Here is a 22,760-nt window from a genome sequence, read left to right as displayed (position 1 = left end):
AGTGTGAGTCTCTGGTGGCTCCATGGCTCCGGGGGAAGGAAAGTTCACATGAGCCCAGAAAGACATGAGCTTCCCCTGTGCAGTCTGGGGCGAGTATCTGACCAATCCTTCCATGCGTCTCCCTAGCAACTCAAACTTGTGTCTTTGCTCTCTCCTTCCGCAGGTGTGGGAATGAAGTTAACTGACGTTGGCATAGCAACACTAGCTAGAGGGTGAGTAGGAAAAAAAAAAAAATGAAATGGTGTCATTTCACATGGGGCTTCCGGCAAAGGCTGCCGGCTTCCGCGGACAGAGTGGATTTCTTGTCTTTGCTGTGGATGATAAGTGATCTAGGGACGAATCCAATTCATTTCCTTTACTTCCATAAAATATTTATGGACTTTTGTTCTCAGAGGGAAACAACACATTTGCGTCCTAACTCTGAGGCAAACAAGAATGCTGGCAAACACATTTCCAAAGTAGTTACTCACGGGAGTGTCGTGGGGAGAGAGAATATTCTGGCACCATTGAGATGTCTTTCAGCTCAAAACCCTCAGTTTCTATACTTAGCGTCTTCTTTATTGAAAGTTTTTGTTGTTTCTTTTTTTTTTTTTTTTGCAGTTGGGTACAATAATTACACATGTATATTTCAATTCATTTTCCAACCCAAAACAACAACAACAACACCCTCCTGTGTGTGACTCGCAGGTACCAGAGATTATTACAGGAGTCATTCAAATATCTATTTCAGGCTGCTGGTGGTGGTGCACACCTTTAATCCCAGCACTTGGGAGGCAGAGGCAGGTGGAACTCTGTAAGTTTGAGGCCAGCCTGGTTTACATAGTGAGTTCTAGGACGGCCAGATTTACACAGAGAAACCCTGTCTCAAAAACCAAGAACCAAATACTCATGACTAGATACTTCTCATAGCTGTCGTCGATTCTGTCTCTCTGGTTGAATGCAAGAATGTCGGTTTGCTCAATGGCCTGCTTAGGTGACCAAGCTTAGGTTTACCAAGGTGTTCACAATTCGTCCCATTTTGCTGCTTTGCTTGGGTCCCTTTGAAGAAAAAGTGGCTGTCTTAGTCAGGGTTTCTATTCCTGGATAAAACATCATGACCAAGAAGCAAGTTGGGAAGGAAAGGGTTTATTCAGTTTATACTTTCCACATTGCTGTTCATCACCAAGGAAGTCAGGACTGGAACTCAAGCAGGTCAGGAAGCAGGAGCTGATGCAGAGGCCATGGAGGGATGTCACTTACTGGCTTGCTTCCCCTGGCTTGCTCAGCCTGCTCTCTTATAGAACCATGACTACCAGCCCAGAGATGGCACCACCCACAAGAGGACCTCCCCACCTTGATCACTAATTGAGAAAATGCCTTACAATTGGATCTCCTAGAGGCATTTCCCTAACTAAAGCTCCTTTCTCTGTGATAACTCCAGCCTGTGTCAAGTTGACACAAAACTAGCCAGTACAGTGGCTATTCATGATTTCTTCAAAAAGTGTTTTAGAACATATTCTCTTTTCCTGTGAGTGAAGTGTGTGTGTGTGTGTGTGTGTGTGTGTGTGTGTGTGTGTGTGTGTGTGAGAGAGAGAGAGAGAGAGAGAGAGAGAGAGAGAGTGGTATGCGTGTTTGTGCACACACATCCAGCCATAGTTCCCATGTGGAGGTAAGAAACCTATCTTGAGTATAGGAGCTGCCCTTCCATGCAGATTAAACAGGAGAAAGCAGACTGAGTTCCAGCATTCATCTCTGCTTCCTGCCCGTGGATGCTATGTGGCCAACAACTTTACCCTTCTGCCACCTTCCCAGCAACCTTCCATGATGGACTGTGCCTGTCAACTGTGAGCCAAAAGAGCCCTTCCCTTCTGCAAGCTGCTTTTGTGGAGAATTTTGCTGTAATAATGAGAAAAGTAGTGGAAGCTGTAGGTGTGATTCATGAACCTGTGACAGCCCAGCGTTCTCCATTTCACGTTAGAATCAAGATGCAGTTTGGATATCTTCCCCGGCTGCCTTCCTTTTGAAAACATCTCACGAGATGATAAAATCTTATGTTGCGATTGTCTCTCACACTCGTCTCTGATAAGAGCCCTGAGTGCTGTAGGCTTCAGGGCATTTGGACATAGCACTGGGGTTGCAAATAGAGTGTGTCAGAGGGGTTATGATGCTACTGGAGAAGAGGCAGGGACTTTTGGGAGACTTGGTCCAAATCTGGGCCAGGCCATTTACCTCTGTTTCTCCCGGCGGTAGCTTGGCTCATAGTGCCATAGTGCATTTGTCTGTTGAGTGGGCTTAGCTTCCTCCTGTTGGTGCTATTTTATGCCTGAGGTCCTTAAAAGCCAATCCCTTTAGCAGCTGTCCAGGATGAACATTTCCATTAACCTGTAATACCCTACTTAGGAAGACCTCTGATTGTCAGAGCAGGGTTCCGAATGGGTCTTCTGTTTCCACTTCCTGTTTTTTGTAGAGAACAAGACAACTTATATTTCAGATTATATTTCAGCAGGACCTGGTTTGGCTTCCCATAGTAGCATCCAGAGCTACTGTGGGTTCGTGAGCATCCCCCCCTTTGACCCCCACTAATCGACTTCTAGCCCCTGCCACTGGGTGTAAGCTGCACGAAGCTCCCTTTTCCTCACCTCAGCCTAAGGCCAGAAGACACAAAATTCCACAGCATACCTTAAAACAGTGGTTCTCAGCCTTCCTAATGCTTCAACCCTTTAATACAGTTTCTCATGTTGTGGTGACCCCCCAACCATACATAGCTGTAATTTTGCTACTGTTATGAATCATAGCGTAAATATCTGATGCAGGATATCTAATAGGGGACCCCCATGAAAGGGTTGTTCAATCCCCAAAGGGGTCTCAACTCACAGTTGAGAACTGCTGACTTAGAAAGACCTTCAACTAAGCCAAAGCTGCCCAAGAAGCCCTTAAGATGCGTGTAAGAGCATGGTGATTTACAACATCTCTAGAGGCATGTCAACAGCTTCCAGGAACCAGAGAGCTCCAAACGGCACCACCCCTCCTAATTTAAAAAGAAATCCAAGCCCTCGGTTTTGTTCTCAGCTTTAATGTTACTTTTCTAGCCTGGGACAGCTGCCCAAGACCCATTAAAGCGAGGACAGACAGAGCCAAGGGCAAAACGCTGCCTATAAAGTGTTACTTAGGCCTGCTTTCCCACCCAAGTCGAAGTGGGAAGGGAATTCTGCAGTGTTTGAGAGCTTTGAAAAAGCAATAATAGATCATTGTGTCCAGGTTTTTTAAGTTTTCTTTAGAAGTTTAAAGAAAAGTCACACTTTCTTTTCTTTCTTTCTTTCTTTCTTTCTTTTCTTTTTTTTTTTTTTTTTTTTTTTTTTGGTTTTTCGAGACAGGGTTTCTCTGTGTAGCCCTGGCTGTCCTGGCACTCACTTTGTAGACCAGGCTGGCCTCGAACTCAGAAATCCGCCTGCCTCTGCCTCCCGAGTGCTGGGATTAAAGGCGTGCGCCACCACGCCCGGCTTCTTTTCTTTTTTTAATCAAAGAACTGAATTCAAAGTTTGATTGGGAAAAAAAATCTATAAAGGTAGAACCTCTCAGAGGATGACGGGAGTTTGCCCTTCCTTACAAATCCTGATTCTTAGAGTGAACTGTGACAACCATGCCCACTGCCGAGACTCCCCGGCTCCCCCTTCTTCTGGAGCAGGAGGGGAGCGGGGCAGTGATCCAGGGGAGGGGAGTGAAGGGGAGGGTCGGTAGCATTCTCTGCATAAAGGAGGGTGCACAGGGGTGGGGCGTGGGGGAGGTAGGCTAAGCACCCTTGATGTGCAGGGGGAGATCTCAAATGGTAGAAAGCAAGATTTGACTGAGGAAATGTCTCCACTCAAAGCCGAAGCTGTAAATGCAGTGTGAATAATGGCAGCAAACTGGGAAAGATTTCAAGCTCAAGGGTGATCTGAAGCTAGGAGGGAACACGTTCACACCGGGTACCAAGGCAGATAGGAGGGAGCGCGTTCACACTGGGTGCCACAGAACAGGAGAAAGAAAGAGGAGAGTGACAAACTTTCAGAGCACAGGAGAGGGTGAATAGGGACCCATTAATCACACTCTCTTATTCGTAGCACGCTGAGCCTATTCACGATAGACAGGGAGACCAGTGAGTTTGATGGAAGGCAGATCCCTGGCAGCACTTGGCTATAGAGAATAACATCATGGAAAGCAGACCTCTGCGTCATTTAAAAATATCTCCAGGATGAAGGGGCGATGGAGAGATAGCTAAGTTGGTAAAGGATTTACTGTACAAGCATGAAGAGTTAAGCTCAGTTCTGAGAATTCATGGTTGTTTGTTTCTAAAGTCAGGCATGGTAGCTTGCACTTGGGATTCCAGTAGCAAGGGGAGGGGGCAGAAATAGGAAGATCTCTTCAATTTGGTCAGTTCCAGGCCCTTGAGAGACCTTTGAGAGGTGCGATGAGACTCTCAAAAACAAACAAAAATAAAAATGGCCAACACATGAAGAATAACTATGAGGCTGTCCCCTGCCCTACACACACACACACACACACACACACACACACACACACACACACACACACACGAATACACATACATGTTCCCTATGTCTCAACTTGCACTATATATATTATACTTATTACCACTGGCTCTGCACGCATCTCTCTAGGCAGTAGTGGAGGTTGTGACTTAGCCACTAGAGGGCAGCAGAGGCAATGCTTTGCTCTCTCTCTCTCTCTCTCTCTCTCTCCTCTCTCTCTCTCTCTCTCTCTCTCTCTCTCTCTCTCTCTCTCTCTCTCTCTCTCTCTCTCTCGGAGGGGGCGATCCAGTCACACAGCTAGATCATAGTAAAACAAAGAGGCACTCTGAGCGGATCTTCCAGACAGTCACCAGTCTGGAAGTCACCAGTCCCTCTTGTGAGGGACCCCTTGGCTGCCCAGCATGATGGTCCTTTCTACCTTCGGAAGGAAGAACGAGGGCTGTCAGGCATTCCTGACATTGGAAACCACATGTAAGAGACTCAGACTTGTTCCCTGAAGAGGGCCAAAAGTGCAGTGGGAAGGGCAGATGCAGCTGGGGATAGATGCTTTTACTGGCTGGCCCAGGGGTTGCCTGCTTGCCCAGGTCTACTCAAGTACTCTGAGAGAAAAGGCAACTCCCTCGGAATCAAGAGCAATGTCCTAAGAAGCCCTTGTGTGCCCACTGTGGCAGAAGGGACAAGGGCTACCTAGATGCATAACACAATCCAGTAATATCACACTTGAGTGTCCATGGAGAGGGACCCCCAACAATGACTTAATACAGGAAGGAACAGAATCTCCTCATTGGTACCACACCCCAGAGAGGTTTGTATATAACACTGGGCACACTACTTAAAGCGGTACACACCCCAGAGAGGTTTGTATATAACACTGGGCACACTACTTAAAGCGGTACACACATCTGCCAGCAGGGGACAGAAGCAAAGCGACTTAGTTCAAACTTTGCCAGCATCGTTTGAATGCATCCCACAGAAGGACCTAGGTCACTGTACAACACCAAATATTTGAGATGTCTTCGCAACACCAGGCCTCTGAGAATTCACAGAGCTAATACACCCTGAATATCTACTCCAGATTGCTGCCATTGTCACCTACCTTGGAAGGCAGCCTGCCTTCCAGTTTTATTTGACCAAACCAGACTGCCATAGAGTTAGCCGATCCATTGGCTGATATATCTGACCAGTCCTTACCATTGAGGCTGCTTGGAGATTTTTCAAAGGAACAGGGATCATCTTACTGTTTTGGCAAGACTGACATTATAGCGGTGACATTGTATATGTGTGCTTAGATCTCCAAGGCCCAGGAAAGCCAGACAGAACACATCTCTCCACCAAGGAGAAATAGCATGGAGGTCTTCTGGCTCCTGCCTAGAAATCTTATTAAAAAACAGCTTTGTTGGAGTTCCTTAAGAAGGGAGATATGGACGTCCTCTTACTTCTACCTGGAGCGTCTCCATTATCAAAGACCTGATCTTTTGCAGGACCCCAGGGACTCCCAGGTGAACTCCTGGCCAATTGTTATCTGGCTCTATGGACAACGCTGAACACTCCTGTTCACCCCCTGGCTGTGGCTAGAAACAGGAGGGAGACAGGGAGATCCAAGGTTAGCAGGAGGGCCAGGAAGAGCCTGAGCAGATCAGGAGGGGATAAAGATCAGGCCCGAGCTGTCGGGAAGAATGCTTCCATTGCCTTCAGGAAAGTCTAAACCAAGCGCAGTGTAGGGCGGCAGGCCACACGGGGCAAAGGGAGAATGTGTATAGTGTTTTTCCTCCAGCTGAAATTGCTGTTAGGGAAGAAACAGGAATGGTTTACATCGAGGCAGCAGACTAAGGGAAGAGTCATAGGACTGGAGAAGGAGGGCAGGAGCTAGAGAGAAAACCCATGAACCAGTGGAAAGGCTGATTTTGTTCTAAGGGAACTGAGATATTAGAGTGCTTGCTTGACCTTAATGTGACTTACACTTGGGGTACACGTGAGAGACTAGATAGTGTGGACTGGGTAGGAAGTGAGAACCCCCCAAAAAGCCAACGTTCTTTATTCCATTACTCGAGATTCTTAGGCCCGCCATAAAAATTACCACCAAGGTAAATGCTTCAAATAATAAAAACGTATAGTTTCATAGTTCTGGAAGCTACAAGCCTGAAAGGTGCCAGCAGGTATCTTAGCTTTGCTCTTTTTTTTTTTTTCCTGTTGCTGTGACTTAAAAACAAAAACAAACAAACAAGACTCTGACCAAGGCCATGTGAGAAGCACAGGTTTGTTCTGCCTCACCCTTCACGGGTACAGTCCGTCATGACACGGAAGCAAGTGCACTGAAGGTCGAAGCAGCTGTCCACATTGCATGCAGTTAGGATCCCAGCCCAGGGACTGGTGCTTTCCATGTGGGTGGCCTCCCAACCTCAATTTAATTTAAAACAACTCCCTAGAGGCATGCTCAGGGCCCCTTTTCCTAGGTGATTCTAAATATCATCAAGTCGATGACCGAGATTAGCTATCACAGCAGGGCCAGTTCCTTCTGGAGTCTGTGCCATGCCTGTCCCCGACCTTCTGGTGGTTGACTGTAATCCTTGCTGGGGTTTTGATGTGTGATACCCCAGTAGAACTCTGCCTCAGATATCATAGAGCATCCACCGTGTGCCTGTGTCTTTTCTTCTCTTCATACATAAATATCAGTAATACTGGGATCAAGGGTCCACCCTACATCACTAGGATCTTATCTTAAGTCATTAGATCTACATTGGCTGTTATTTAAAAATAATATCACAGTCTGGTCTTCCTGGAAGGATAGAATTGTGGAGTTACTATGCAAGTTTGTATGTCTAACCAACAAGAAAAGTAGTTGGTGAGTTTCCGCAGTGGTGTTCATGTTGGAACCATGTCACGAAAAGTCTAGATCTGTGGTCTCCACCCAGCCTGAGGGCAGCAGATGGTGTATGGCTTGCAAATCAGGTCACAAACGGAGGACTGTTTTCTATTGCTTGGATAGATGACAGCTTGGTAGAATTACACTCACGTCCTCTGAATGCATCTGTGGCTAATTGGTCTAGAAACATACGGAGGCTGCCTTATTTTTCTTCCCATACAAAAACCATCTCATGGTAATGGACGCCGGTTTGAGAGAACAACAGGGCAAAACCTGACCCCAGTTGAGACATGGCGCAAATCTAGAGGAGAGGAAGATTCGTCATTCTGTAGATAGCAGGTGGCAAAACCTAAAAAACACACGCACATCTGGAAAAGCTGGTCAGATGTCTGGGTTCAGTACTGCCTGAGTCTAAGCTTCAAAGTGTGTTCTTGTTTGAGTATGCCCTCTGGGGGGTTTGTATGTTTAAAGTTTAGTCTCTAATGAGAGGAACTGTTAAGAGCCAAGGCTTGGTAGAAGGCAGGTTGTGGGGAGAGCAACAGGAAAGGGTTAATGTTGGTCTCACGGAATGAGGGCCGACAAGGCAAGGTCACAGGGTACACTTGGCCCCTTCTGTTCTTGACCATTACTCTACCATACGTAGTGCAGTGTAGCTGAGGGCTCTCACCAGAATGTGGAGGTCACGTTTGGGATCTCTAGCCACCAGAATCATGAGCCCAATAAAGTCCTTTCTCTCCAGGTTACATCTGGGTAGCATTGAGTATTTTGTTATTATAAGAGCAAACAGAAAGAGCAATTCAGAAATGTGGTGTGGGAACCCATCTGGGCTAAGATCAAAGAGCCTTGCTGGTGGGGCTGGTATCTATTTACTTGTTCTTTGAACATTCATACTAAAAGCCTCCTCTGGCTAGGAATCCTGGACATAAAACATTGTCTCTGGAGAGATGACACCTGTGGAGAGATCTGGATATAGACTTTTTTTTGTTTTGTTTTGTTTTGTTTTGTTTTGTTTTGTTTTGTTTTGTTTTGTTTTGTTTTTCAAGACAGGGTTTCTCTATATAGCCCTGGCTGTCCTGAAACTCACTTTGTAGACCAGGCTGGCCTTGAACTCAGAAATCTGCCTGCCTCTGCTGGGATTAAAGGCGTGCACCACCAGGCCCGGCTGGATATAGACTTCTAATTCTAAATGTGGGTCTGGTCCTCAGGAAGATACAGAGACACAAGTGAAGGAATTCATTCTCACATTGTGGAAAAGTCTCAGTAGGTTCCAGGGACTCTGACCTCAGTCTGATCTCGCAGAGCCTGGGGGCTGAGAAACATGTTCCAGGCTGTACAAGGCTGCATTTACCATGCCTGTGTGAGACTCCCTATTCACGGCCAGATAAACTCCAGTTTGTACTGTCTACACATGCCCTGGGTTGTCTCCTCCTAACACACAGACACACAGACACAGACACACACACACACAGACACACACACACAATCTTCTCCCAACATACAGGCAAACACACACATATACATCTCCCCCAACACACACGCACTCACGCGCGCACACACACACATGGTTGCTGAATGCATTCTTCTTGGCTCAGCAATACTTCTAAGGAGTAGAAACTTGAGTCGGAACTTGGACTTTTGGGGTGGCTTAATGAAAAATCTGCAAGGTCATTTTTCTAGCTTCAAAATAAGTATCAAAGAGTGCACCTTCCTACTCAGATCCCAAAAGAGCCTGTGACCATATTCTTTCCTTCCCTTTTGTGTGTATATGTGTGTATACAGTGTATGCATGTTTGTATATGTGTGTATACAGTGTATGCATGTTTGTATATGTGTGTATACAGTGTATGCATGTTTGTATATGTGTGTGTACAGTGTATGCATGTTTGTATATGTGTGTATACAGTGTATGCATGTTTGTATATGTGTGTGTACAGTGTATGCATGTTTGTATATGCGTGTGTACTTGCACATGCATGCAGAAGCCAGAGGTTAATGTCTGGTTTTCTCTTTGTCCTCCACCTTATATTTTGAGACAGTCAGGGTCTCTCACTGAACCTGGTACTTCCTGGTTGGCTCTAACTTCACCCCACTGTCCAGCACTGGAGTGACAAATGTGTGCTGACATGTGGCTTTTTACACAGTTGTACGGATTTGAACTCAAGTCGCCATGCTTGTGTGGCGGGAACTTTACTGACTAGGTCATGACCCCAGGCTAAAGTACTGTCAAGTCGGTCTCAGAGCAGTGGCTTCCTTGTTTTCCTTATTAGTCCTAGGCATTGAAATTAGGGTTCATGCGTGCTAGGCTCTACCACTAGGCTCTACTGAGCAACATCCCCCACCTTACAATCAAGGCTTTCTTGGTGAATCTTATTCATCGACAAGTGGACAGGGACACTTTGGGGCCTGTGCTTGGGCCATTTGAGGGGCACCCTGACCTGCCATGCTTAGCACAGGAAACCATAGTCACTCACTGTTCAAGTCCTAATTGTCCCAACCCAAAATAATACCTCCTGAGAGTCCTCCCAGGCAAGGCATCAGATGGCTCTTCGTATAGCCAGTGGAAGGCAAAAGTCCGGGATCCTCTCCTCCCGAGGTCAGGTAGGAGGTCATGGGAGTGAGATCTGTCCCCTGACCCAGAGAGCTGCCTTTGCATCTCGCCTTCTGCCTTACCCGGCTTTGTTTCCCTGGGCCTTCCATCTCTGAGACTGAATCCTTTCGATTACAAATAAAAGGATCTATACTAAATAATGTATCCTAGTTTCCAAAGTTCCAGTGTTCTCTTCTCAGTGAGAGGGATAGGGTGGTCTGTGAACTGCTTTTCACATCACTGCAACAAAACAACTCAGCAAGCACAGGAAACAGCTTTATCTTGGCTCACAGTTTCTGAGTTTCTGTCCTGATGGGAAAGGCAAGGATAGCGCAGCTCAGATCATGGCAGCTGGAGCGGGTGGCGGTGGCTGAGGCTCTTCACATCAATGGCCGACCATGAAAGCAGAGTAAGATAGGAAGTGGGAAGGGATAACACACCCATGAAGGACCATCCCCCCAGCTTCCAGTGACCTACTGCCACCAGCTAGATTCCCACCTCCCAAAGTCTCCAGACCTTCCCAAAATAGCTCAGTCAGAGGAAGACCACATAAGTCCATGGGAGACCTTTCAGACTCAAACCGCAGCCGGTGGCTTGCAAGGACAGCCACACTCATTATCATGGCCGAGAGGAAATTTGTCTGCACTGTGTCTGCCAATGACTCTTTGTTATTATTGAATTCTACATTCTTCTTCTTCTTCTTTTTAAAATTTTCTTATTATCAACCATGTGACTGTTCTTACCAAAAATAGGAATAAACGTATTTTTCACACACTGTAAGTTTCCCTTTCAAATATTTCTTTTAAAACTGGTAAAAACGTCTTCTTTAAAATAATAATAATAATAATAATAATTAACAATAACTTATTTTCACACCCGCTTACAGGTACAAAGGATTTAAGGGCAACTGTTCCATGACCTTCATTGATCAGTTCAGAGCGCTGCATCAGTGTAACAAGTACTGTAAAATGCTGGGGCTGAAATCCCTTCAAAACAACAGCCAGAAGCCCAAGAAGACCATCCTCGGGAAAGGCAGGGTTCCGACAAACGCCATGCCAGTGAAGACGCCTGAGTCTGAGATGCCGCCCGCAGAAAGAAAAACCTAAAACCTAACATCCCTTCTCCCTTCATCACCAGTGACCACCAAGCCAGCATCGCACAGGCTTGCACGTGGACATCTGCAAGCACACAAGGGACACGAGCCTGCAGCCTGCAGCCGAGTGCCAATCCTCTCAGCTCCTATCACTGGCTGTCTGCTGAAATGACAATGGCATGGATCTTCCAGACTAGTCTTATAGGGAGACTTAGCAGTTCTATTGATGCTCTCAAAGACAGCCCACTGTTTGTGTACACAGCTAGCCTTTCTACACACACCCTCCCCTCCCACCGCATCGTCTATCTATCTGTGTGTCGCACGTGGTTTGTTGACAAGAGTTCCCCCGCTGCCTTGGCGACTGGCCACTGTCAAAATCCTTCCCACCTCGACCCCTCACCTCAGGATGTCAGGACGTTCCTGCAGTCACGAATGTCAAGTTGTTGTTGTTATCAGTGTCACCGACGCTATTGTTGCTGGAGGCGGCTTCCCAGATGCGAGCCCATTTCCCGCCACTACCCACGCAGCCTGGCACGGTGTTCTGTTTCATTAAATTCATATTTAAGCAAAAAGGGTAAAGTGCATATGCCTTCATAGTCATGTGCCCATTGGAATCAGTGCTTTCCCACATCCCTCCAAGATTTCGTAATTTAAAAGTTTCCCAACAGGTTGACTGGAGCACACAATGTTTGCACCTGTCCATCTTGTTCTAGATGTGGTCTGGTGAGGTAGGGTGAAACAACTACAGGGTTCCTGCCCTCCCTTGCTCCTTACGACTCTCCTCTAGGTCACCCTCCTTCCCTATTGTACCCTGGGAAGGACAGGAGCTATGGTGGCTGTGCCTGAAGCCCTCTCTCAGAGGAACTGGCTGACTTTCAACAGAACACTCCTGGCTTCTTTAGCATCTGTTCCCTCATGGACCTGGTGGCAGAGACCCATCATCCTAGCTACTAGGGAAACTGAAGCAAGGGGGTAGAAAGTTCAGGGTCAGCATGGGTAACTTGGTGAGTCCCTGCCTCAAAAAAAAAAGCTGGGCTGGGGTTCTAGTTTAGTCGAAGAGTCTTTGGCAAAAGAAAGGTCTTGGGTGCCATCCAAACTATGTGAAACAAACCCCTTCTCCTAAACGTTGGGTTTTTGATGAAAAAGAGGAACACACTGAAGGAGAAAGCAGTTGCCACTCAACATCTCATCTTTTTGTTTGTTTGTTTAAAGCATTCTGCAGTTCTAATCTTGCTTCTGAGATGGCTCTCCTGACTCTCTGATGATAGCACTGTCTTCTTTGATTCCCCCAATATGAAGGAGACTGTGGGCTCACTTGTGTTACAGAGATTTTAGAGATGTGTATTAAACAGTGACATTCTAGAAAGTTCCATAATAGCAAAAAAGGCACAGGACATATTTTGATCGGATCTATTTATCTATCTATCTATCCTGTCTATCCTGTCTATCCTATCTATCTATCTATCTATCTATCTATCTATCTATCTATCTATCTATCTATCTATCTATCTATCCTATCTATCTATCTATCTATCTATCTATCTATCTATCTATCTATCTATCTATCTATCCTGTCTATCCTATCTATCTATCTATCTATCTATCTATCTATCTATCCTATCTATCTATCTATCTATCTATCTATCTATCTATCTATCTATCTATCCTATCCATCCTATCTATCTATCTAGCCTATCTATCTATCCTATCTATCTATGTATCCATCCATCTATCTTTCTATCCATCCATCCATTCATCTATCTATCTCTATCTATCCATCCATCCATCTTTCTATCTCTAGTCGTCTACCACATGTAGTCTCTACTGTATATATAAATTGGTCATCTATAATTTATGTGATATCTGCATTCTATCATTCATCTATACACACACACACACACACACACACACACACACCCTGTTTATTTACCCATCCACGCTCATATCTCTCATTTCTCATCTGTGTGTGTGTGTAAATGTGGGTGCAACCAGAGCCCCCTTGACAGGTCACCATTCCTTCTTGGATAACAACTTCTTATTATAAAGATAGTATCAAAATATGTAGTTAAGACAGCACTGAAAAGCTTGATATGTGAAAGCTCCAGTCATATGTGAGCCTGCTGTCTGTCTCTCTGTATCAGATCTTGAGGTGGGAGCTGGAACCTTTCTGGAGCAGATCCTTCCTCCTTCCACGAATATATAGGAATTTGTTTTCAAAGTGCCTATGTTATTTATTATAGTGTGATTTTTTAAAACTAGTTTGCAATTTTCTGGAGGCCCAGAGACAGACAGGGCACCACAGTGAGTTTCATACCAGCTAAGGCTCTTGGAGATGACCTAGTATGGCTACGTGACTGTTCAGTCTTCCATGAGGTGTTATTTTCCTTCCACAAACAACAGGGCGATCATGAAGCAGGTTTTCTTACAGCAAGGCATGGCTCCTAGATCTCACAATACCCAGCCCTATTGCTGTAGCTTTAGTTCAGTTTGCAACAAGCCAGTTGCTGTTGAGTCTCCCATAATGCAGGACTATAAATACCTGAGTGCTCACTGGGTCAACAATGGAGGGAGGTCTAGATAGCCCTCCAAGGGGGGCCTTTGACTCCTGACAATGACCACATACAGATCTGGCTTGGCTTCCTAGAAGGCTAGACCATGGAGTTCTGTGATGAGCGTATCACACAAAGGAAAGTGTTATGAAAACAGGCCTGCATTTCCCACAGCAGGCTCCTCACTAATGAGAGTGGTTGGAGACTGAAGACTTCCTGCCAGTGGGCGCCACATCCTGGAGAGGTCCTATGCCGAGCACTCGGGGACGATGGCTGGTTTGTATTTCCTGTTATCCGTTGTCCCTGTGCCTCCCAGTCATGCTTCAGATGGGCTTCACCATAGCAAAAGGTTTCAATAGAATCTGATGGAAAAGGCTCGAAAAAGTACCAATTATTTTCTAATTATACAGTCCTCTCTTTTCTAAACATGCATTTTGTGTGTATGGTGGGCACATGTTCAACTGGATGCAGAGGGGGAGGAACTGGCCAACAACCTCGCTCTGGTTTACTTTCTCTGTGTACTTTCTGCTCCATTGGACCATGTGTGCCAAAGGGAAAAGAGCAGTGTTTTCGCCTACACAGACCTACAACTGCAGCATTGGCTTGACTAGTTTAAACAAAAAAAAAAAAAAGAAAAAAAAATCAAAGAGACACCCAGACCTCTCTCGGTCTTAGAACCTTGTCACTTGGCAGATCTGCTTATTCTGAGATCAAAGCTGGCAAGCAAGATGGCAGCCAGTTCCAGCCATAGATCAGGATAGGATCAGACCCCTTCAATACCATTAGTAAATGTTAATACTAGTCATACCAATTAATCAAGATTATTTTCCAAAAATTCTGTTTTTTATGAAACTCAAAAGATGTCTAAGGGAAAGAAAGCACCACAGAGACTTTTTAAAAAATTGTTGTTTGTTTGTTTGTTTATTTGCTTTGTTTTGAGAGAGGGTGTCACTCAGCCTGGGCTGGCCTGGCCTTGAACTTGTTGCAGAGTGGAGAGTGACATTGAACACCTGATTCTCCAGCCTCTCTGTAAAACCTGGGGTTCACAGTTGTGCTGCTGTGGCTTTCAGAGACTCTTTTTTGAAAGGCACACCCCAAATCTCGCCAAAGGCCAGTCTTCTGGCTTCCATCGTAAGCCCTAGATGAATGGCGGCAACTCTGCTGAGGTGTGTAAGCTGTCTCCTCTCAGTCCACCATTTCCCCTCTGTTTCTCTGTCTACATTGGATGCTAACATGGTGGCTTGCTGTAAGCTGCCTTCAGGATTTCCTTTGGTGCTTGCCTTATTGATAGAGCTCAGCCAGGCATCACAAAGTTGCCATAGTTATTGGGAGGCATCAGTAAACAAACAAAGTCTCCCTTCTGGAAGCTGGGAATCCTGCTTCTCCAGGTTGGTGGAGCTGTCTGTGTGTGAAGGTGCAAAGGAATTCTCTGCTTCAGACATCTTTCTTGCTTCCAGAAGACCCTTGGCTAATGGCAGTACGGCCTCCAATGTTCATTGCTGCTCTCCCTCTGTGTCTGAACTGCATCTAGGCATGTATAGACATCAAAAATATTGGATTAGGGCCCACCCCAATGATCTCTTTTTTAATTTTGTAAGAGGTTCTTCAAATAATACCACATTTTGAGGTTCTAGAGTTAGGATTCTAACCTAGGCATTCCACATACAAAGGAGACTTCAGTCTTTTACATCTGTATCGCTTCTGGGCACTTCATTCAGGTCAGATGCCCGGGTCTAAGAAAAGAAAGATGGCACCACAAATCCTCACCACCACCCCCCGACTCCAGTGCCACCTCTTCACTAGCTAGCCTGGTGGTTGGACTCTGGCTCACAGGAATGGTCCCTGGTTCTCACAGGAATGATCCCTGGTTCCGATGGAACTCACTCACACCTTGAGTTCTGAGCATTTCAAAAGCGAGACCATCATTTGGTATCCCGAGTTCCTTTTCTAAACAGTTAGAGAAATTTCTCCTCAAAAGCTGAGATGGTATGACTTGCCATCTGTGGCACAGCTGTCCCCAAATTTCAGCAGCCAGGGTGATGACCACACTGTCCTCTTTCAGTCAACCTCCCCATCCCCTCAGTGTGACTTCAGCATCCTGGTGGATAACAAAAATGAAACAAAACTGTCCTCAGACCCTAACTGCCAATACAATTGTGCCAGTGTCCTGCAGTTGATCCTGAGGAAGTGAGTGACAAGTTGTCCTTGTCTTTTGAAAGCTTTCAATTTCCCTTAGAGGATCTCTGTTTACCCCACATACCTTTCTCACCTTCCCTCGGGGCTTTTTTCCTTGTCTCCTGTGACAGTGGTCTTGTTCTCTGACCACTTCCACCTTGGGTCCTTCCTATCTTCTCTTCCTTTTGTCCGGACGTGTCTTCTCAGGCCTCAGCTCACAGGTCACCACTTCTCTGGTCATTCTATTTAAACCCCAACCCCTGGCTCCTGGCTCCTCTGTCCTACTCTACATTAGGTAACGAATCTTTATCAACGTGAGACAGCCTACAGATATTATTTTTTAATTCTTTCTCTCTCCTCCAATGTTTTCTCCATCCTGGTTTATCAAGATGTTTTAATACCAGGAGCCATCTCGAGTGGAGGACCCCTTCATAGACACATTCTCAGAGTGAATATCCCTGTCTCCTGTATGCTGATAGACACTGTCTCTACATGAACAATCCTGTCTCCTGTATGCTGATAGACACTGTCTCTACATGAACATCCCTGACTCCTGTATGCTGATAGACACTGTCTCTACATGAACAATCCTGACTCCTGTATGCTGATAGACACTGTCTCTACATGAACATCCCTGTCTCCTGTATGCTGATAGACACTGTCTCTACATGAACAATCCTGACTCCTGTATGCTGATAGACACTGTCTCTACATGAACATCCCTGACTCCTGTATGCTGATAGACACTGTCTCTACATGAACAATCCTGACTCCTGTATGCTGATAGACACTGTCTCTACATGAACAATCCTGACTCCTGTATGCTGATAGACACTGTCTCTACATGAACAATCCTGACTCCTGTATGCTGATAGACACTGTCTCTACATGAACATCCCTGACTCCTGTATGCTGATAGACACTGTCTCTACATGAACAATCCTGACTCCTGTATGCTGATAGACACTGTCTCTACATGAACATCCCTGACTCCTGTATGCTGATAGACACTGTCTCTACATGAACAATCCTGACTCCTGTATGCTGATAGACACTGTCTCTACATGAACAATCCTGACTCCTGTATGCTGATAGACACTGTCTCTACACGAACATCCCTGACTCCTGTATGCTGATAGACACTGCCTCTACATGAACAATCCTGACTCCTGTATGCTGATAGACACTGTCTCTACACGAACATCCCTGACTCCTGTATGCTGATACACACTGTCTCTACATGAACATCCCTGACTCCTGTATGCTGATAGACACTGTCTCTACATGAACATCCCTGACTCCTGTATGCTGATAGACACTGTCTCTACACGAACATCCCTGACTCCTGTATGCTGATAGACACTGTCTCTACATGAACATCCCTGACTCCTGTATGCTGATAGACACTGTCTCTACATGAACATCCCTGACTCCTGTATGCTGATAGACACTGTCTCTACACGAACAATCCTGTCTCCTGTATGCTGATAGACACTGTCTCTACATGAACATCCCTGACTCCTGTATGCTGATAGACACTGTCTCTACATGAACAATCCTGTCTCCTGTATGCTGATAGACACTGTCTCTACACGAACATCCCTGACTCCTGTATGCTGATAGACACTGCCTCTACATGAACAATCCTGACTCCTGTATGCTGATAGACACTGTCTCTACATGAACATCCCTGACTCCTGTATGCTGATAGACACTGTCTCTACACGAACATCCCTGACTCCTGTATGCTGATAGACACTGTCTCTACATGAACAATCCTGTCTCCTGTATGCTGATAGACACTGTCTCTACATGAACAATCCTGTCTCCTGTATGCTGATAGACACTGTCTCTACATGAACATCCCTGACTCCTGTATGCTGATAGACACTGTCTCTACATGAACAATCCTGTCTCCTGTATGCTGATAGACACTGTCTCTACACGAACATCCCTGACTCCTGTATGCTGATAGACACTGTCTCTACATGAACAATCCTGACTCCTGTATGCTGATAGACACTGTCTCTACATGAACATCCCTGACTCCTGTATGCTGATAGACACTGTCTCTACATGAACAATCCTGTCTCCTGTATGCTGATAGACACTGTCTCTACATGAACATCCCTGACTCCTGTATGCTGATAGACACTGTCTCTACATGAACAATCCTGTCTCCTGTATGCTGATAGACACTGTCTCTACATGAACATCCCTGACTCCTGTATGCTGATAGACACTGTCTCTACATGAACAATCCTGTCTCCTGTATGCTGATAGACACTGTCTCTACACGAACATCCCTGACTCCTGTATGCTGATAGACACTGTCTCTACATGAACAATCCTGTCTCCTGTATGCTGATAGACACTGTCTCTACATGAACATCCCTGTCTCCTGTATGCTGATAGACACTGTCTCTACACGAACAATCCTGACTCCTGTATGCTGATAGACACTGTCTCTACACGAACATCCCTGTCTCCTGTATGCTGATAGACACTGTCTCTACACGAACAATCCTGTCTCCTGTATGCTGATAGACACTGTCTCTACATGAACAATCCTGTCTCCTGTATGCTGATAGACACTGTCTCTACATGAACATCCCTGACTCCTGTATGCTGATAGACACTGTCTCTACATGAACAATCCTGTCTCCTGTATGCTGATAGACACTGTCTCTACATGAACAATCCTGTCTCCTGTATGCTGATAGACACTGTCTCTACATGAACATCCCTGACTCCTGTATGCTGATAGACACTGTCTCTACACGAACAATCCTGACTCCTGTATGCTGATAGACACTGTCTCTACACGAACATCCCTGACTCCTGTATGCTGATAGACACTGTCTCTACATGAACATCCCTGACTCCTGTATGCTGATAGACACTGTCTCTACACGAACAATCCTGTCTCCTGTATGCTGATAGACACTGTCTCTACATGAACATCCCTGTCTCCTGTATGCTGATAGACACTGTCTCTACACGAACAATCCTGACTCCTGTATGCTGATAGACACTGTCTCTACACGAACATCCCTGACTCCTGTATTTGGGAGCTCCCTGAGGGCCAGAAACAGCTTCCTCCTTTTCCAGGTCCCTTGGAAAGGATGAAAGTCCCCAGGTCCCCTTCTTTCTGTACATGGGATCATTAGACTCAAATCTTTTGTAAAACCCTATCTCAGTTCTTAGTGAGCTAAGGTTTCGGGTTCCATTTTTTTAACACTTACAGTTGTGTGAATTTAAAGTTACTGAGTCTTTCTGAATCCCATCTAATGAATGAATATAGCCATAGCTGTATTGCAGGGGTGTGAATAGAAACACATACACACACACACACACACACACACACACACACACACACACAGACACACACACTTATACTGACTGAGGATGGCATTCCAAAAACCCAAATCATTACCCATAACCACTAGGTTTTAACACTTTTTTAGCTTGGGCAAGAACAATAAAGCTACAACTATCTGGATCTCATTCAATCTTCCTATTCACTGGGAGAAAGCAGCGTGTTAGAAGATTGCCTAAGTGACTTGAAACCGAGTAACTACATTTTCACTAGTGTTGACGTTGAAGGAAAGACAACATTCATAGACTGGAGTTCTGTGGTAAGTTCTCTAGGTTCAGGTTTTCAGCTACAGTCTTCCATTGCTCCCATGCTGTAGAGCACTCTGCATTAGCCTCCTGCGTCCCCGAACCCAGGCTCTAGCCAAGTGTAATTTTCATTATTTTGCTTCATGCGTCCCAAACTCACCTGAAGCTCCAAGAGAGTCCCACTGCCTGAAAAGGTCTGTGGAATGGTGGCAGGGCTGTGGGCATCACTATTGTTGCTGCTTTTTAGGGAAGTGAAACTTTGTTCAGTCGGTAGCCCTTCCAGTTTCCTGCCCCCTTTGGTCTTCTATCTTCCCAAAAGAGGTGCATTTTGAGCAGAACATCAAAGAAGGTGATGGACCAGCAGGGAAAACAAAGGCAGGTCCCCTACCTGGGGGCAATCTCAAAGCCAGCCTTAGGCAGCCAAAATCAATGCATCCTTGGGCAACAATAAGCAACTTTACCTGGCCCCAGTGAGTGTGTCCCAGGAAAGAGAAAAGAGGAATGGAATTCTGAAGGGTTCAAGATTCTGTCTTGACTCAGGACCTTTGGAGGATACAGTGCTTACTTAGCCAGGAGGAAGGGAAAGGCATAAAAACAGGCACCTAGCCATGTGAGGCATCTTTATCATGTGAGACATCTCTGGACAAAACGGGAAACCAGCAAGATACTGGGTCTAGAGAGGCATGTCCTGGGGAGTCAGAGACTAGAACCATACAAAGAATTCTTGTGTCCCTCAGTGTTCCCCAGTGACCCCTGGAGTCATTGGGGTGGGCCCTAATCCAGCCTGGTTGGCATTAAGATCCTAACTCTTAAGGTGTTTTGTTAGGAAGTGGACGTGGGAAGATCATTGTGTCCAAAGGGTAGGGCCTTGAAACGTGGGATTAGATTCCTCACTAAAGAAGCCTTAGAGAACCCCATCTCTGACACGGTAGACAACTACACTGAGAAAATCCTGTCTTTGAACCAAGAAGTGAGCCCTGAACACCAGACCCTGAACTCTCTGGTGTCTTGCTTGATCCTAGACCAGTCACCAAGCCTGTGAAAAAATAAATGTCTCTGATCAATAAAGACACGTAGTCCATGTTGTTTTGCTACAACAGCCAGAATGAACTGGCACGAACTAGAATGAACTAGAATGATCTAGAATGAACTAGATCACCTGGCAATGAAGGAGATGAATGAGAATGTCATGAGAATGTCGTCTTGCTTGCCCAATTGCTTGTGTGCCTTCTCTGCCTCATGCCACCAGCTCTGTCTCTAGGCTTTTATTATAGGAGACCTCCGAATGCTCCGTTTTATCTAAGTCACTTCTTTCTTGATGTGCTTGTGTTTAAAATGCTCACGTTTATAAGTGAAGTTCTCTGATCAGGTCAAAGGAGAGGGCTGAGCTCAGTCCTGGCTGCACATCAAGACAACACATATGCTTCACCATGCCCCCACGGTTCCTCTAGCGAGTGATCTAGGGCATAGTCAGGGCATGGAGATTTCTAGACGCTCTCCCCACGACTCTAATTTGCAGACATCTAAGGACACACTCGCTGTACTCTACTCCGAGGCAGAGCAGAATAATTGATTGATCCCTCCATTAAACACTAATGAGAGCCTCTGTGGACCCACTTCCAGCCCCGGGGTTCCCAGCCTGGGTCTGTATCCAAGCTCTGCTGCAGGGTTGGGATATCTGCTGCCAGCTTTACCTTCCTTGCTGATCTCATGGGGCCGCTGGGCTAGCTGATTTTTATCTTCAGCAAGCTCTCAGGCAGTGCCGGGGCAGCTGGGGGAACACAGTGCCTATGAGTTGTCTTTCCTGTCTTCCCTGCCTTCTCTCCTGTGCCCTCGCCCTGCCCAGCCCAAATCTGGGCCCCAAGGGTGGTTTTGTTTGCTTTGCTGCCCCCACTTTTGGAACCAGGCAGGACACCAAGCATTCTAGTTTGCCACAAGACCCCCTTACAAAACACTTCTCAGCTCATTTACCTTGGATATAATAGTTGATTGAAAAAAATATTGCTTTAAAAAACAATGCCGGCATCAAAGAAAGTAGTTTTCTTCTTGCAAACAAAATTCCACAGCACACCGCCAGCATCTTCAGGCGGTTATTTAGAAGTTAGTTTTTAGGGACACAAAGCTACCCTTCCTGCACCGAACGATACCAGGCCCTATCATTCATTCTAATTTCTGGCAAATGGCCCAGTCTGAGATGCGCTGAGTTCTTGCATAGGAGACGCTAGAGAAAACCTCAGAAGCAAGAAAATGTCAGGCTGGGAGTCCAGTAGCTGGCACATCCCAAGTAAGCAGGAAAAAAAATCCACTTCTGTATCTAGCTCAGGGTGAGGCCAAGCAGAAAGGCAGGGCAAGAAGGGCTAAGGCAGAGACAGGCAGTCCTACAAAACGGGAAGGCATTTAATTAGCTCTTGCCTGGCCCCAATGTGCCAGAAAAATGAAAAGCAAGAACCTTGTTGTGCAGGTAGAACGAGATTAGTTCTTGTCTGCCGTGTTTAATGGGTCAACAGGCACTCCACGGAACAATCTCCCTCATTCTTTTCCATCTCTCTCCCAGGCTTTTGGAAATGTCCTTTATCAAAATTAGGCCAGATTCTGCTGCCAAGGGATGCTGAAATGCAATCTCTGTCCTAGCAAACCTGAAATCCCATCCAGCCACAGCTGCTGTGATGCTCAGGGACCTATTCTACCACTAGGGGACAGCATCCTAAGAAAAGTGCCACCCCAGGCTCAAATCTTTATGGGGCCAAAGCTTCTCAGCCCAGTTCAGAACCCTGTCTTTTTTCTGGTTTAAAACAAAACAGGAAGAAAAAGTACCAATGAAATCAGACTTTGAAGGCGTCTAACCCAGCTCCATAGAGAAATTATAATTCTTTTCGTTGTCATGCTGAGAATCAAACCCAGGGTGTCAAATATGCTAAGCAAGTGCTTGACCACTGAGCCACATACCTAGCATGGGAAATCAAGTCTCTGTGTGTTACCAGGAGGCGGGTAAGTATAGGGAGTAGGTTTGCAACATGAGATTCTATTTGTTTTTTTTTTTGTTTTTTTGTTTTTTGTTTTGTTTTGTTTTTGAGACAGGGTTTCTCTGTATAGCCCTGGCTGTCCTGGAGCTCACTTTGTAGACCAGGCTGGCCTCGAACTCAGAAATCCGCCTGCCTCTGCCTCCCGAGTGCTGGGATTAAAGGCGTGCCCCACCATGCCCGGCTTATTTGTTTTGAACTACATGCATAACCTTTTTCTTCCTTCTTTCCTTCCTTCCTTCCTTCCTTCCTTCCTTCCTTCCTTCCTTCCTTCCTTCCTTCTTTCTTTCTTTCTTTCTTTCTTTCTTTCTTTCTTTCTTTCTTTCTTTTTCTTTCTTTCT

The 22,760-nt window shown here is 45.7% G+C and overlaps 1 protein-coding gene across 1 annotated transcript in view; it reads left to right on the top strand.

Annotated features, from left to right (window-relative positions):
* Positions 1 to 12,037, top strand: part of Alpk2 (alpha kinase 2) — a 123,853-nt gene extending 111,816 nt beyond the window's left edge. Inside the window, exons 12-13 of the mRNA XM_021151041.3 lie at positions 164 to 212; positions 10,845 to 12,037. Coding sequence (XP_021006700.1) covers positions 164 to 212; positions 10,845 to 11,064 — 269 coding nt within the window. The 3' untranslated portion in view covers positions 11,065 to 12,037. The remainder of the gene's footprint in view (positions 1 to 163; positions 213 to 10,844) is intronic.
* Positions 12,038 to 22,760: the final 10,723 nt, after the last annotated feature.

The sequence above is a fragment of the Mus caroli genome, unplaced genomic scaffold (assembly GCF_978045245.1).
Source record: "Mus caroli unplaced genomic scaffold, Mus_caroli_1 scaffold_19, whole genome shotgun sequence".
NCBI classification, from domain to species: domain Eukaryota; kingdom Metazoa; phylum Chordata; class Mammalia; order Rodentia; family Muridae; genus Mus; species Mus caroli.
This window is presented reverse-complemented; position numbering and strand designations above follow the sequence as displayed.